The 14,187-nt window shown below is 33.1% G+C and overlaps 1 protein-coding gene across 1 annotated transcript; it reads left to right on the forward strand.

The window, feature by feature from the left end:
* Window positions 1–11,791: 11,791 nt before the first annotated feature.
* LOC127859970 (neuroligin-4, X-linked-like) lies at window positions 11,792–13,943 on the forward strand. The gene is made up of 2 exons (XM_052397629.1): window positions 11,792–13,398; window positions 13,556–13,943. The coding sequence occupies exons 1-2, from the start codon at window positions 11,840–11,842 to the stop codon at window positions 13,590–13,592; spliced, it is 1,596 nt and encodes a 531-aa protein (XP_052253589.1). The 5' UTR covers window positions 11,792–11,839; the 3' UTR covers window positions 13,593–13,943.
* The last annotated feature ends 244 nt before the right edge of the window (window positions 13,944–14,187 follow it).

Genomic DNA, 14,187 nt, shown 5'->3' on the forward strand with positions numbered 1-14,187 from the left:
ATTGTTTTAAACAGCAGTTAAATTTAAACAGCCCATATATTAGAATAGGAATTCTAATTAAAAAGAAGGAGGGGAAGATGTAATCCAATTAAAATCACAATCTTATGAAATATTTGTAATATTTAAATTTTCACTTTAACTTATTTAATAATTTTAATTAATCATAATTAATAAAGTTTTAATTAATTTCAATTAACAAAATTTTAAAATAATTATTGCATATTGTTTAAAATAACTAGTGCATATTGTTTAAAATAACTATTGCATATTGTTTAGAATAACTATTGTACATTGTTAGAAATACTTAAGGAATTGCGCAGTTCATAAGCCCAGTTTTCACAAAACCACACCGGAATACTTTTTGTGCCAGGTGAGCTACAAACTCTATCATATTGATGTACTATAAGAAAACAGCTTACTAAGCTAACAAAGAATAGCACATTCCAATCTAAATTGTTTACCAAATCAAGAACGCAAACGTAAGCAATAGAAACTTCTGGAAAGTTCCATGACCAAGGGTTAACAACTTTGACCCGAACAAATATAAAAAAGTAGGTGAATCAGCGTACCACGTGAGACCACATAGGATCACGTGAGAAACGTATTAGGAAAAGCCTGATCAGGTTTCAGAAAGTTGCATCTGGAAGAATATTTAAGAAAACACTGCGGGGGACTCACCACAGTGTTTTCTCGGATATTACAGGTGAGCTGTTGATACTTATTTATTTTCAAACCTAAATTATTGTTTGTTGCAAATAAATATATTCATACTTAAATTATTGTTTACTACTTTAATTTGTTCCACCTACATTCAATGTAGAGTATTTAGGAAAGTTGGTTGACTGCGCAATATCCAAATAAATATATATTGTGTATTAATGATAATTGATATTTTATAAGTATCATATTAGTAAAACAAATAGTACTGTCTTCTCATATGGTTTTATGGTTTTATTTCAGAATACATTAGGCTTTAAGCCCATGAGTACACAAACATATAATACACAATGTAGTAAACCGTGGTCAATGACATACAGGTATATATATATATATATATATATATATATATATATATATATATATATATATATATATATATATATATATATATATATATATATACTATTTTAGGCAATATAAGTTAACAATTTGTAACGAAAGAATTGGCAACTCTAAAGACATTCATATTCAAAATAAACAAATATTTTGAACATTTATATATTAAGGTAATTATATAATATGCATATTGTAAAGTCTTATCGTATTCAAAATAAACTTGAATGTTCTAACAATGTGAAAACATATATTTTTTATTGATTGACAACACATAGACAGTAATATGTGGAGAGAGGCTATTGATAATATAATTCAGTTCTCAATTTAGCTGCGTTAAAAATAAATGTTGCAAGATTTTTAATTGTTTCTCATAAATAAATAATTTCTTTATTTTATGATTAAACAAAATAATGTTAATGCCTGAAAACTGTTAGTGAAATTGAACAATATTCTGTGTGATTTATTAATATATATTAAGAATCAATATCGTTGCATATGTACGTATATATCATAAATGATATTTATGCATGCAAATGTTTATCTTATTTAATAAATTAACACAGTGTTTTCTCGGATATTACAGAGAATAAAATGGGCTGTTTACACTGTCGACTTCCTTGATTATTTACATCTATTATGGATTATAGAATATTAGCGCCTAACGCTAATTTGCATAAAATGAAGAATGGTAACATTTAATGCTAACTGAAAATGAAACACTACAAATACAACATTCACTAAGACCGTAATGGACAGAATAATTAACTGTTAAGAACTAAATAATGTATCGTACGTAAATAAAGATCCCGTTACCGATTACACTAGATGGAAATAATGAAAACTTCAAGGATATTGAAATAACAAGTAAAAGCACGTACGATAGTGGTATACGTGTTTAGAAGGATCTGTGTGGTATCCGTGTTTCTACAATTTACGGATAAATTGAGATAATAACGACAATATATATATTTTTAATTAATTTCAATTATTTCTATACAACAAATACTACTACTACTACTACTACTACTACTACTACTACTACTACTACTACTACTACTACTACTACTACTACTACTACTACTACTACTACTACTACTACTATTACTACTACTTCTGCTACTACTACTACTAATACTGCTACTACTACTACTACTACTACTACTACTACTACTACTACTACTACTACTACTACTACTACAACTACTACTACTACTACTACAACAACAACAACTACTACTACTACTACTACTACTACTACTACTACTACTATTACTACTACTACAACTATTACTACTACTGGTAGTAGTAGTAATAGTACTAGTAGTAGATCTATTATTATTATTTAAAAATTCATTCATTTCAGTAATCACGTATTTGGCACTAGTGAGCGGACAAGGGTTAAGGGAAGAAAAAATAGAGGAAACAGTTTCACGAGACAGGAATGCTATACAGAAGGGGACACTAGGAGTAAGGTGGGAGCGGGCGAGACGAAACGATAGCAAACTGTTGCCAACAATAAGAATGCGGATAGACGAACACAATGGACATTTTAATTCTGACACAAATTCTGCAATAGAAGTTATGTCAAATATTACACAGGTTGACAAAAAGCAAAGGCATGTTCTTTCCTGAGTAATACGTATGTTTTAAAATCAAATTTGGAATACAAACTGATAAAACAGAATCCACCAGACGTATTGGTTTGTCATTTTGTTGTTATTTAAAGTTTAAGATAAACGGTATGTTTATTAAAAACAAAATACTGGTCATAGTAGAAACATATATATATGTGTGTGTTTGTGTGTTTTATTTCATATATGGAATTCATATTGTTGCATTAGTTTATAACATAGTATAGATATTGACAATCATTCGCCATGTGTTGGTGATAATGTCATGTTATAAATTATGTCGTTGTATTCAGTGTAACAAGTGTATGCTTATCTTTATCGTTAATTATTTTGAAGAGAATATAAATAGTAAATGAATAAATATTATATTATATGATTATATATGTACGATTCTCCTCTTGTGATATGGATGGATGCAGCTCTGAAGAATGTCAAGACGTATTTGGAATTAAGGAGTATTGTATAGTATACACAACCACATTGCATACATTGTTTACTGTCAATTACCACGGCCTAGAGTAATTATTAGCAGGCAGTTAATTATGTAAAGCAATCGTGAAAATCCCTAGTATTAGAAACCCTGGCTGCTTATGATTATCGAACTAGCTCGTGACAGCGGCATTTAAAATTGAAACCAACGAAAAAACATCGCAAAACTTTAATCAAGTTATAATTAAAAAAGAATCACAGATTCGATAATACAAATCACAGATGCGATATATTAATGAATAACGTAAATCCAAATTATTGCACAATTAGTTGAGAATGATTTCAAGCACATAAACGAACTAAACGAAAATTAAAAATTAATCAAATTCGGATAACTTTAGAATCATTTTGAAAAGTAAAAGTAAAACAACGAATAAAATAACGTAAAACGATAATGAAGTTACACAGACAAACTGTAAACTATTATGATTTTAATCAGTATTCACGGATTTATGTGAAGTCCTTACGTATCAAGAAAGGTTTGTTTTGCGTTTGTACGTTTTGAAACAGTCCTCACTACTGTAACACTTGTCATGCATGTGGGTATTGACGTGCTACCTGAGGTCATTCTCACTCCTAACTGCCAACCCACACTGGTAACATTTCACCAATCCCTCTTTTTTGCACTTTTCTCTCTAGCCACGAGTAGGTACTTGTCCGCAAAGCTCCAGTCGCTCTGTACACACACGTGGCATTGGGGTCCTTTTGTTCGTTGAAGCCTTCTAAGATTGTAGGCATCCTGAGAAAAAAACAACATATTTTATTCGGTGTGCGGTAAAAATGCCAGAGGTAAAAATGCCATAGGCAAAAATGCCATAGGTAAAAATGCCAGCGGTAAAAATGCCAGAGGTAAAGTGGTAAAATGCCATAGGTAAAAATGCCATAGGTAAAAATGCCAGACGTTATATAGTAAAACAGATTTTTGAGCAATATTTTTTAAGGATATTGAGTATTGTACGGAAACATTTTTTTTAATTGAACATGTTGTTAATGGTTGGGAATTTGTGTTTCTTTGATGAATCGGTCATTCAAGAAAACTTGTTAAATTCATTGTAAAAGGATATTGAGTATTGTACGGAAACATTTTTTTTAATTAAACATGTTGTTTGAGAATAATGTGTCAGTAATACATGTATTCTAAAGATTCACATGCTTTTTTTAAGAAATGAAAGATTTATTTATATTGTATATGTGTCTTAAATGTGTCTTATTTATATGTGACTACGTGCTTATTTTTGGAAGAAATGAAAGATTCATATGTGTCATATTTGTATTTTATCCATGTCTTAAATGTGTCTTATTTAAGACTACATGCTATACCGCCAGTGCGATGCAATAGATCTTATTTCTTAATCTCCACTTTCACACTTAGCGCTGTCTTTAATTAGGCTACCTCTATTTCAAGGACAGATTACTGAAAACTAAATAAAAAGTACAACGGTGATGTTGATCCATGTTGATGTTGATTCTAGCTCGATCATATTTAAGTAAATAATATTAGTTCGGAATTATACAATTGCGTATGATATGGTTAGAATATATAGACATTTATTAACATTTATTAACTGTACTGATATCCACATCAAATAATGATTTTACCTGTATTATTTGCCATTGAAAGCGGATTTAAAATAATAATGGTAAATAAAACGGACGCTTGCAATAATTGTCATTAAATATTTCAAACGGTATAAATATAAGACAATGGTAGAGCGTTTACTATTTATTGAAGTATTTTTAAGGTACACAACAATTAAGCAATAAATGAAATCAGTTATTTTGGCAGTAAATCTAATTTTTCCAGTACAGTAGCTAGGTGCCTGTGTATTGAGCTAATAAGAAAGCGGTTACTAGATTTACCGAAAGCGCGCGCTTTCGGTATCAGTAGATTATTTGTAGTATTTATCGAACTATTTTACAGTTGCGCACTACGGTACGTTTAAACAAGTTATTGGAAGCGTTTGAGATAGCAATACTTGTTAACATCCGTAAAGGATTAATATGATGATACATTATTTGTTTTTCTTTTTTTTCTCAAAAATATTTTTTATTAATTTGCATGTGTATGTGTTTCAGGTGAAAGGAAATGGGCTTCCTGTTTCCTATGCACTCCAACCACCCGACTTAAAAGCAGTACATCGAATAGCTAGTTTTTTTTTCAGTCTTTCAGTTAACGGATTAATTGAGTTGCGTTCTGAGAAAACTGGGCATATTGCATGTGCTTAAAGTGTCATACCAGATTAGCTTGTGCAGTCCGCACAGGCTAATCTGGGACGACACTTTCCGCACATGCAATATGCCCAGTTTTCTCAAAACGCGACTCAATTAATGGATGTCAAAAATTATTTAACCGGTTAATTGTTTAAAAACATGTTGCATCCCTCACAGTAGTGATTGTTTAGTTATAAAAAGAGTATTTCTGTTATGAAATGAATAAAATAAATAAACGTGTGTTATTTTATTTGTCGTCACTCTTGTGCACAATAATACAAAGTCATCCATTCACTTGCATTGAATGAGATACTTAACACCTGAAAAAAAAACCAGCCCGAGCACACACTTTCTCAAGCACAAGAACAATTGACACATACAGTGTGTAATGCGCTAAAGAAATTATATTCCACCTTCCACAAGTAATTAGCGCCGTCTTTAATAATCGAGACCTATATTTAAAGAGCAGATTACTGAGAACTTAATAAGAAAAAGCCGAATAATTAGAAGCATACGGTTATAGCACATATATATTGTTGTTTCCAAAAGCTCACGATTTGAAGCGGCAATGTGTTTCATTTTGATGTGACATTAAATCTCAAAGGAAACTCAAGATGACACATGTGTATAAGCAGGTTGCTAATACACTTTTTATCATATGGATTACAATTGTCAAATACAAATTAAGGGTATACGGTTTGAAAAGTAGCGCCGTTCACGATTTAACTGAATACGACACTGAAGTTATTTTATGGAAAAAAAACCATCTCAAATACAGTGATCATTGATTTTCGACCATTTTATTCAACAAAAAATGTGTTTCATTCACAGTTTATTTATGGAACGCTTGAAGGCGCTATTATTATTGCGGACGGTTAACAAATTCAGTTATCATGTAGTTATGAACGGCATAAGACACACATTTGTAGCACAGTAGCAGGCTGATGTATTTATAGAACGTGAATAAAATCATCAACTAAAATGTTTTGAAATTATAAATTTGCCCAGAATAACTGCATAACATTATTCATCTAGCGGCCAAGTGCATGAATCTGCGCTCGACCGCTGTTGGGATAGCTTAAATACGATAGTTTAAATCGAATTCATTTAATAAAGTACAAACATTTTATTTCGGAGCAATTGTGTAGTTGTGCTCCCCATTGAGACCGGGAGGTCGCGGGTTCAATTTTTGAGGAGCGTTTGTAAGATATTTGGTGTGGTGGTAGTGCTACATCAAACTGTATGTGAGTAAGAAACGCGTTTCTTGTAAATAAAATCAATTTAAACGGACTTGTTCACGGATTGTCATATTTTGGAAACAATCTCACTAAATATAATAGCAACATAAGTTGAGTTGAATACACAATATTGTTGTTCACCGGATTCTAACCCGGTTTCTTTAGAAGCAAAATCTACCTCGCTTCCAAGCAGCCTTTCCAGATTATGTGCAAAGCATAACCGCTCTACTAACACGACGAATTTGCAACTTAGCACTATAAACGGATTATTATTCTACGGATTTCGAATGATGATTATCCGTTAATGAACCAATATTTTTAACCTCTTTTTCTGAATTTCGCTTGTTTCAATATAATGCATACATTATTTTTTGCATATATGATAATTATTTTGAAAATCGTCATTTTACCAAACAGTTTACACGTGTCCGGTTTTTGTTTTTTTTCGTAAATCGTTTCGTAAATTTCAATAACAAAACGTTATGTTCCAAGAATAGTTATGAAATGTAAAATGTGCAACTTTAATAAATCAAATCAGTGACAGTGAGAAACAGATACGCCCGACTACCGCACATCATTTGTCAGGCTTCCTACCACAAAACGAAACCATGAATGATTACTTAGACAATGTCGTAATCTTGTGCAGGCTTCTAACCTCAAAGCAAAACAACGAATGATAAATTAGGCAATGTCGTGCAGGATGCACGTTTTTGTTCAGCAGTTCGTTCTTCCCTGGTGCACTTGAAAATAGCTACGAAATTAAACATTTGTCCATAACAACCTGTTAAAAATAAAATTTGATTAATATGTTTTTGTGGTCTGTCTGTTTACATCTAAACGTTATTACAAAATATTTACCGCGAAAGATGTTTTGCAAAGGGTGATGTTTCTGCATTGTACATCAAGAAAAAAATATGTATTGCCATTGAAGCGTGAAGCTTTCTCAGAAGCATGTTACGCGCTCTGTCAATATTGTAAACATCACGTTTATAGTTAGCGACGTAAATGCACTGGCACAAATAAGTAAATGATTGATGCAAAATTACTAAAACTTTAAGTGTGAATTTAAACATTTGTCATTATTTCGAAAGAGCGTTTTATTTTTAATTTGAAGTTTGGTAAACAAGCAGGACGTGGCTTTTCTTAGAAGACTTCACGCGATGCTAGTGTATTTTTGATACTTGCTTTGCAACTGAATATCATTGTTGGGTTATCAAGTGAAAAAAAGGATGCAACTCTCGTTTGGTGATTGGATATCGGTTCTCAGTCACAACAGACAACATTCCTTACTTCTAACGTAATCGTGGCGACTATGCAACAATTGCCCGCAGACTTGCGATTTACTCAAATTCAACTATTCCCACGTCTCTTAAATTATGGAACGACCTTGACATCCGAACAAGGTCTCTACCAACGCTTTCTAGCTTTAAAAGTGCAGTAAAGCGGAAGTGCAATCCTCCTACAGTTCCTTCGTATTTCCTAGTTGGCGAACGAAAGCAACACATTCTACATGCTCGGCTAAGAAACCACTGTAGCGACTTAAATTCCGATTCACATTTAAACCACTTACGTGACAATCCAAAATGCGCTTGTAATAGTCATGTCGAGGACGTAGATCACTTCTTCTTCAAATGTCCTCTTTTCTCCGAGCAACGTATCGTGCTTTTTACCAAAATTCGTCCATACCACATTCTTAATGCAAACAAACTATTATATGGTATCCCAGAACTAACTGATAACCCAAACGATGTGATATTTCTGGAAGTTCGAAATTATATTAAAGACAACTAAAAATATTCAAAGCGTTTTCATTAAATACATAATTTCAACTGAAGTAAATAATAACATGATGGAACAAGATTTATAAATTAAATAACGTGTATGCATTTCAATAAATTTCAAATAAATAAACATTTAAATATGTGGCAAGAAACATTTTATATTAACAGTTTGTTCCTAATTCTCCTACTATTGTATACGTAACGCATATATCCAATGCGCTTTCGGTAATGCCATTGCGCTTTCGGTATCCCGATACCGAAAGCGCGCGCTTTCGGCAAATCTAGTAACCCTATTTTATATTAACAGTTTGTTCCTAATTCTCCTGCTATTGTATACGTAACGCATATATCCAATGCGCTTTCGGTAATGCCATTGCGCTTTCGGTATCCCGATACCGAAAGCGCGCGCTTTCGGTAAATCTAGTAACCCTAAGAAAGTGATCAACACAGCAGGTTGCTAATACACAGTGTAGACTTCCCCTGACTTTGATTCGAGCACAATAAATCCCAATATTATAAAATTAACAGAACAGAACAGCGAGTTTATTTGCGACATAAGCATATATAGCTAAACATCAAACAACCATAATAATAAATACACAATACACATGCATCAAAATAACACCAATAATATGTTTATGCATTTTGTACAAACATATTACTTGTGAGAATGTATGATGTAAGAGAAAGCTCTTTCTGTTTTAACAAAGTTAAGTGATTTTTTAAAATCCGCAATTGATAAAGAAAAAAATACAGTTAGATGTTATGTTCAAAATTTTAGTTGTGGGGGGGGGGGGGAAATTTACTCTCTAAAAATCTTTATATTATCTGATCTAAGTTTAAATGCTGTAATTAGCAAGACGTATCAATACATGCCTCATTTAATAATCAATGTAAACATAATCACCATCAAAACCCTGCTTGTTTATTGCTTTAATAGTTTAATAATTTATTATCTTTAAAAATCTAAAGATTCCATTACATCAATAAAAATCCAATAGCTTTTACAATGAATTTAACAAGTTTCCTTTAATGACCGATTCATCAAAGAAACAAAGAATCCCAACCAATAAACAGAATGAATAAAGCACAAAACAACAAAATAACAGTCTAAAGACACTTGAACAAGTTCAAATAAAAAATTGTTTCCGTACAATACTCATTATCCTTAAAAAACATTGCTCAAAAATCTGTTTTACTATATAACGTCTGGCATTTTTACCTATGGCATTTTTACCTATGGCATTTTTACCACTTTACATCTGGCATTTTTACCTATGGCATTTTTACCTCTGGCATTTTTACCTATGGCATTTTTACCTCTGGCATTTTTACCTACATTCTAAACGTGACATTTCAATGCGTAAACACGCTCTTTCAAAAATGTTAGTATCTGAGGACACGCGTTCGTTAGTTTTAAATTACAAACGATTTGACGATTATTGAGTTATATATATTTTATCGAAATATATGATAACCTGAGAGATATTGTATATTTGTGTTGTTTCAAGAAAATCCGTTCATCTGTTTGTTAGCATAACTGTATAAAAATGTAATTATTTTTAAGGCATTTAATCTTACCTGAAATGCTTTCCCACAGCAGTTATAGTTTCCAGAGTTAGCGTGTCCCCTAATGTGGCGCAATAATCCAGCTCTGGTCTTCGACATTTTTCCGCATTCGGAGCATTGAGCCATACCTTATATAAAATATAATATCAAAAATAATATACGATACATTACTTCACCTGACAGTAGTGTTTGGCGCCAAAATAAACATGGCATTTGATACAATAACATAAAGTGTACACTTATTTAAGGTAAGCATGGACTTGTCATTGATTTAAGATGCTCCAGCGTAATATTTTAATATTATAATGGGGATTGTACAGCATGCCTGTAAATCATAATTATGTATTAGTTCAACAAGCGGTGCAAGCGTAGTGTATAGCCATTATGTGTTTTACTTGCTTGCGCATTTAAAAAACCCGTTTCAAATACATTGTTGACAAGCATTTTTTTAAACAACTAAATAGAACTGAAAAACTAAAAAAAAAACAGTATACCACACAGATCCGTTGAAAAACGTATACCACACAGATCATATTACTGTAAGAATAGTTTTCTTGAATTTTGTTTCGTAAATAAATAACAGAAACCTGAAAATGGATGCAATATGATATAGTGTAAGCTCCGCCCATAAAATTTATTTCTTAATTTCACCAGAGGTGATGTTTTTGTGTAAAAAAAAAAAATGTCCCCACACTGATCCTACCCTTTTCTAACCGTACAAACGCGCGGTTGCACTTTACTGAAAAAATACTTATTTGTTTAATAAAATCATGATACCTATAGAAAACTCCCATGAATGAGCGGGCTCTCCACTTTATCCCATTAAAAATGGTGACATATTAAAAAAGTTATCCTTAAAAATCTTACCTTTGTCGCGCTTTTGTTGATATTTTACTCCCCACACAGATCTTAAAAAGTCACGTGGTATAGGCACCGTGATACATGGATAGGCTTTTAACATAGCACGGTATTATTGCTATGACCTTTCCGATATGTGCCGAATGTTGACCTTAACGTGCTGCATTATGACCGCACATACCTTCCTTATATGCTTGCTTTTAAAGTTTCTGTTCACGGATTAAGTAAATGCAATTTTTGAAATAAGTTAAGTAGAGTTATACAGGTGTTTTCATTATTAAAACACAGGTTGTTTTTAAAACAAATGAAATAATGAAAAACATATGTAAACTTGATAAATACAGTTTCAAAAAGTGTCTTTTTTCGATCAAAAATCATACAAATAAAACTTATGTTCTTTTATATTTCACTCATTTTACATTTTTATTGAATGTTAAGATGAATTACTAATCAATTATCGTCAATGAAATGACCATTAATTTTGTTGCGATTGAATGAACTCCTATTTTGAATATTGTTTCACCTCTGCATAAATTACGGACAGATTAGGAATTAGTATCGAACGTGTGTTTTTATCATTATAAAACAGAAACACAACTCTCTTTTAAAAAAAATTTAATATCTCAATTGAAACTATCATTATACAATTTTTATAACTAACTGATTATCAATCAGGCACATACATGTAAATTTTCGTAAGTACGAATATTAAACATATTTTATTAAACAGTTATTATGATAATATTCACGTACCTTTAATACATAATGTGTAAAATATAAATGTTACAATACATTTTTGGAAATATTTTAAATAAATTGAAACGATAATTATACAAACAAGTTTTAAACGAACTAATAACTACACCAAAAGATTGATACATGTCATTATGAAAAACTAACAATCAAGAAACTGCCTTTAAAAAAGGCTAATCTCACAATGCTCTTATTAATTTGCACAGGTATATAAAGGCTGACATTTTATCTATGTTGAATATAAGTTGCCAGAATGTCGAAATTTTACTTGAAGACGTTTGTTAGAGTGGTGCAAACATTGTTTTGTATTATAAGTTTTGCACATGCCACTGGACCCAATGTCACCACGCAACTCGGAGTAATCAATGGAAACACCAGGAACGGAGAATTTGACGGAAAAGTGTATGCTGTTAATGAATATTTGGGGATCCCTTACGCAAAGCCTCCTGTCGGGGACTTACGATTTAAAAGACCGGAACCGTTCGGAAATCTGCCTTCTCCGTTTGATGCGACTCGGTATGGAAATGTGTGTCCTCAGTCGGATTTCTTAAAAGTAGGTATGCGGTCAACAACAGAGGATTGTCTATTCCTAAACATATTCGTTCCAATAACAGAGAGGGATCTCGAGCAAGGTCATGCTGTGATGGTTTTTATTCACGGCGGTGGATTCACAATGGGTTCCGGCGAAACAACTCCGGGGCATGTCCTTGCTTGGTTTGGCAATGTTATTGTTGTCACAATCAACAATCTTCTTGGACTGTTAGGGTTTCTAAACATGGGCACCAAAAATGCGAAAGGAAATCAAGGACTTTGGGACCAGCGGTTAGCCTTGCAATGGGTTCAAGCTAATATAGGAGAGTTCGGAGGGGACGCGGGGAGAGTGACCATCTTCGGAGAATCCGTCGGGGCCGTTTCAGTTACTCTTCAGTGCATATATCCGGCAAACAGAGGCCTTTTTCAAAACGCTATTGCTGAAAGTGGGACATTACATATGAAGTATGGGTTTACAAAAGATACAAAGTACCCTGCACAATTGTTGTCACAAAAACTTGATTGCGAATCAAATACAGATGAGAGCATTTTAAAATGTCTTCAAGAAGTGTCTGCTGTCAAACTGTTAGAAGAAATTGAAAAACTTTCACTCGATCCAAATACAGCGGCGTTTCTTAAATTTGTTCCAACAATTGACGGTGAGTTTTTGCTCCAGGATCCTGGTGATACTTTGCGTGAAGCGGCGCACGAGTTGAATGAAGAGGTAAAGTTTTTGAGAGAAATAAGGCTTATCAATGGAGTAAACGGAATGGAAGGCGGGATGTTTCTCATGTTTGTTTCTGGTAACTTTACTAGTGATCCAGACGAAATTCAGGTCAGTGACACCGACATGAAAACCATTTGGATTCCAGCATTTCTAGGTCAAGAAATGCCTGGAAAAGAGATCCACGAATCAGTAAAACAACTGGTTGCCTATGAGTATACAAACTGGGGTAATTCTGAGGATGCCAAGGAAATGTTTGTGAAATACACAGGAGACCTAACTTTCAATATCCCTGCTGTTATGTTCAGTAAGGTACATGCAAACGATTCCAATGCCAAGAGCTGGTTTTATAGGTTTGAACCAAGGCTAGAACGTCACTCATTGAAGACACCCACATGGTTACAGAAGGCTAACCATGGTGATGAGCTAGGGCCTGTATTCGGATACTCATTTGATTACGAGAAATATGCCAATATTAAAGATTACACTCCACCTAATTGGGAATATGGACTGTCAGAGCGTATCATGGGGTATTGGACAAATTTTGCTAAGCTTGGGTAAGTAGAAATTTTTATTTTACTTACTTAATCATTTTACTTTCCTTGATGTTTTTACACGACCTCAATATGATCAATTATGACTATGTACATGGCCACATTCATTGTTGATGCGCGTATTTATCGATTTGTTATCTCCAACAAAAAATCATTTCAGTGATCCGAATGGCAAAGATACCGCATTCTGGCCTTAGTACGACCCAGAAACCCAGCTGAACATCTTCATAGACCGTCAAGACAGCATTGGTCACCATCTGTATGTACAGGAAGTCGCTTTCTGGGGCGAGGTGTTGCCGTCACTCTTGAACGCCATCGAGCAAGGACCCTCTCACTCAGAAAAGTCGCTGTTTTCTAAGAAACAGGCCGACACGTGCGATGCTGATGAGAAATGTGACTAGTTTTAGTAGTGCGGACTAAGATGTTTAATAGTCGTTGTTACGTTTGCGTTAGTAAACTAACTGTCGTTCGTTATGAAACATGGATGAAACTACCCGTTCCCTTTGTTATGATTGCCAACATATTTTGTAATACAAAAAAGCAACCTATTTCATTATTCTTTTATTCCTGAACCAACAATGATTTTTAAGGAATGGATATCTGATAATTTTTGTTTTGCTTTTTTTTTAGTAAACATTGTGACTGCAAAACAATTTTAATTACTATAACATACTCAGGAGTGCCAATTGTCCCAAATTTAAAATCCGGAAATTTAGGCTGGGGGTTTGGGACGCAGGTCCAAAACAGAAGGGTAGTAGGGTAGTGCCCCCTCCCCCCCCTCCTCAAGCCCAC

This window comes from Dreissena polymorpha, chromosome 15 (assembly GCF_020536995.1).
Source record: "Dreissena polymorpha isolate Duluth1 chromosome 15, UMN_Dpol_1.0, whole genome shotgun sequence".
Taxonomy (NCBI): Eukaryota; Metazoa; Mollusca; class Bivalvia; order Myida; family Dreissenidae; genus Dreissena; species Dreissena polymorpha.

Excerpts from the sequence above, each read along its gene's own strand:
- LOC127859970 (XM_052397629.1), top strand. The coding sequence starts at position 11,840 with ATGTCGAAATTTTACTTGAAGACGTTTGTTAGAGTGGTGCAAACATTG. Across the intron at positions 13,399-13,555 it reads ACAAATTTTGCTAAGCTTGG|TGATCCGAATGGCAAAGATA; the intron begins GTAAGTAGAAAT and ends AAATCATTTCAG.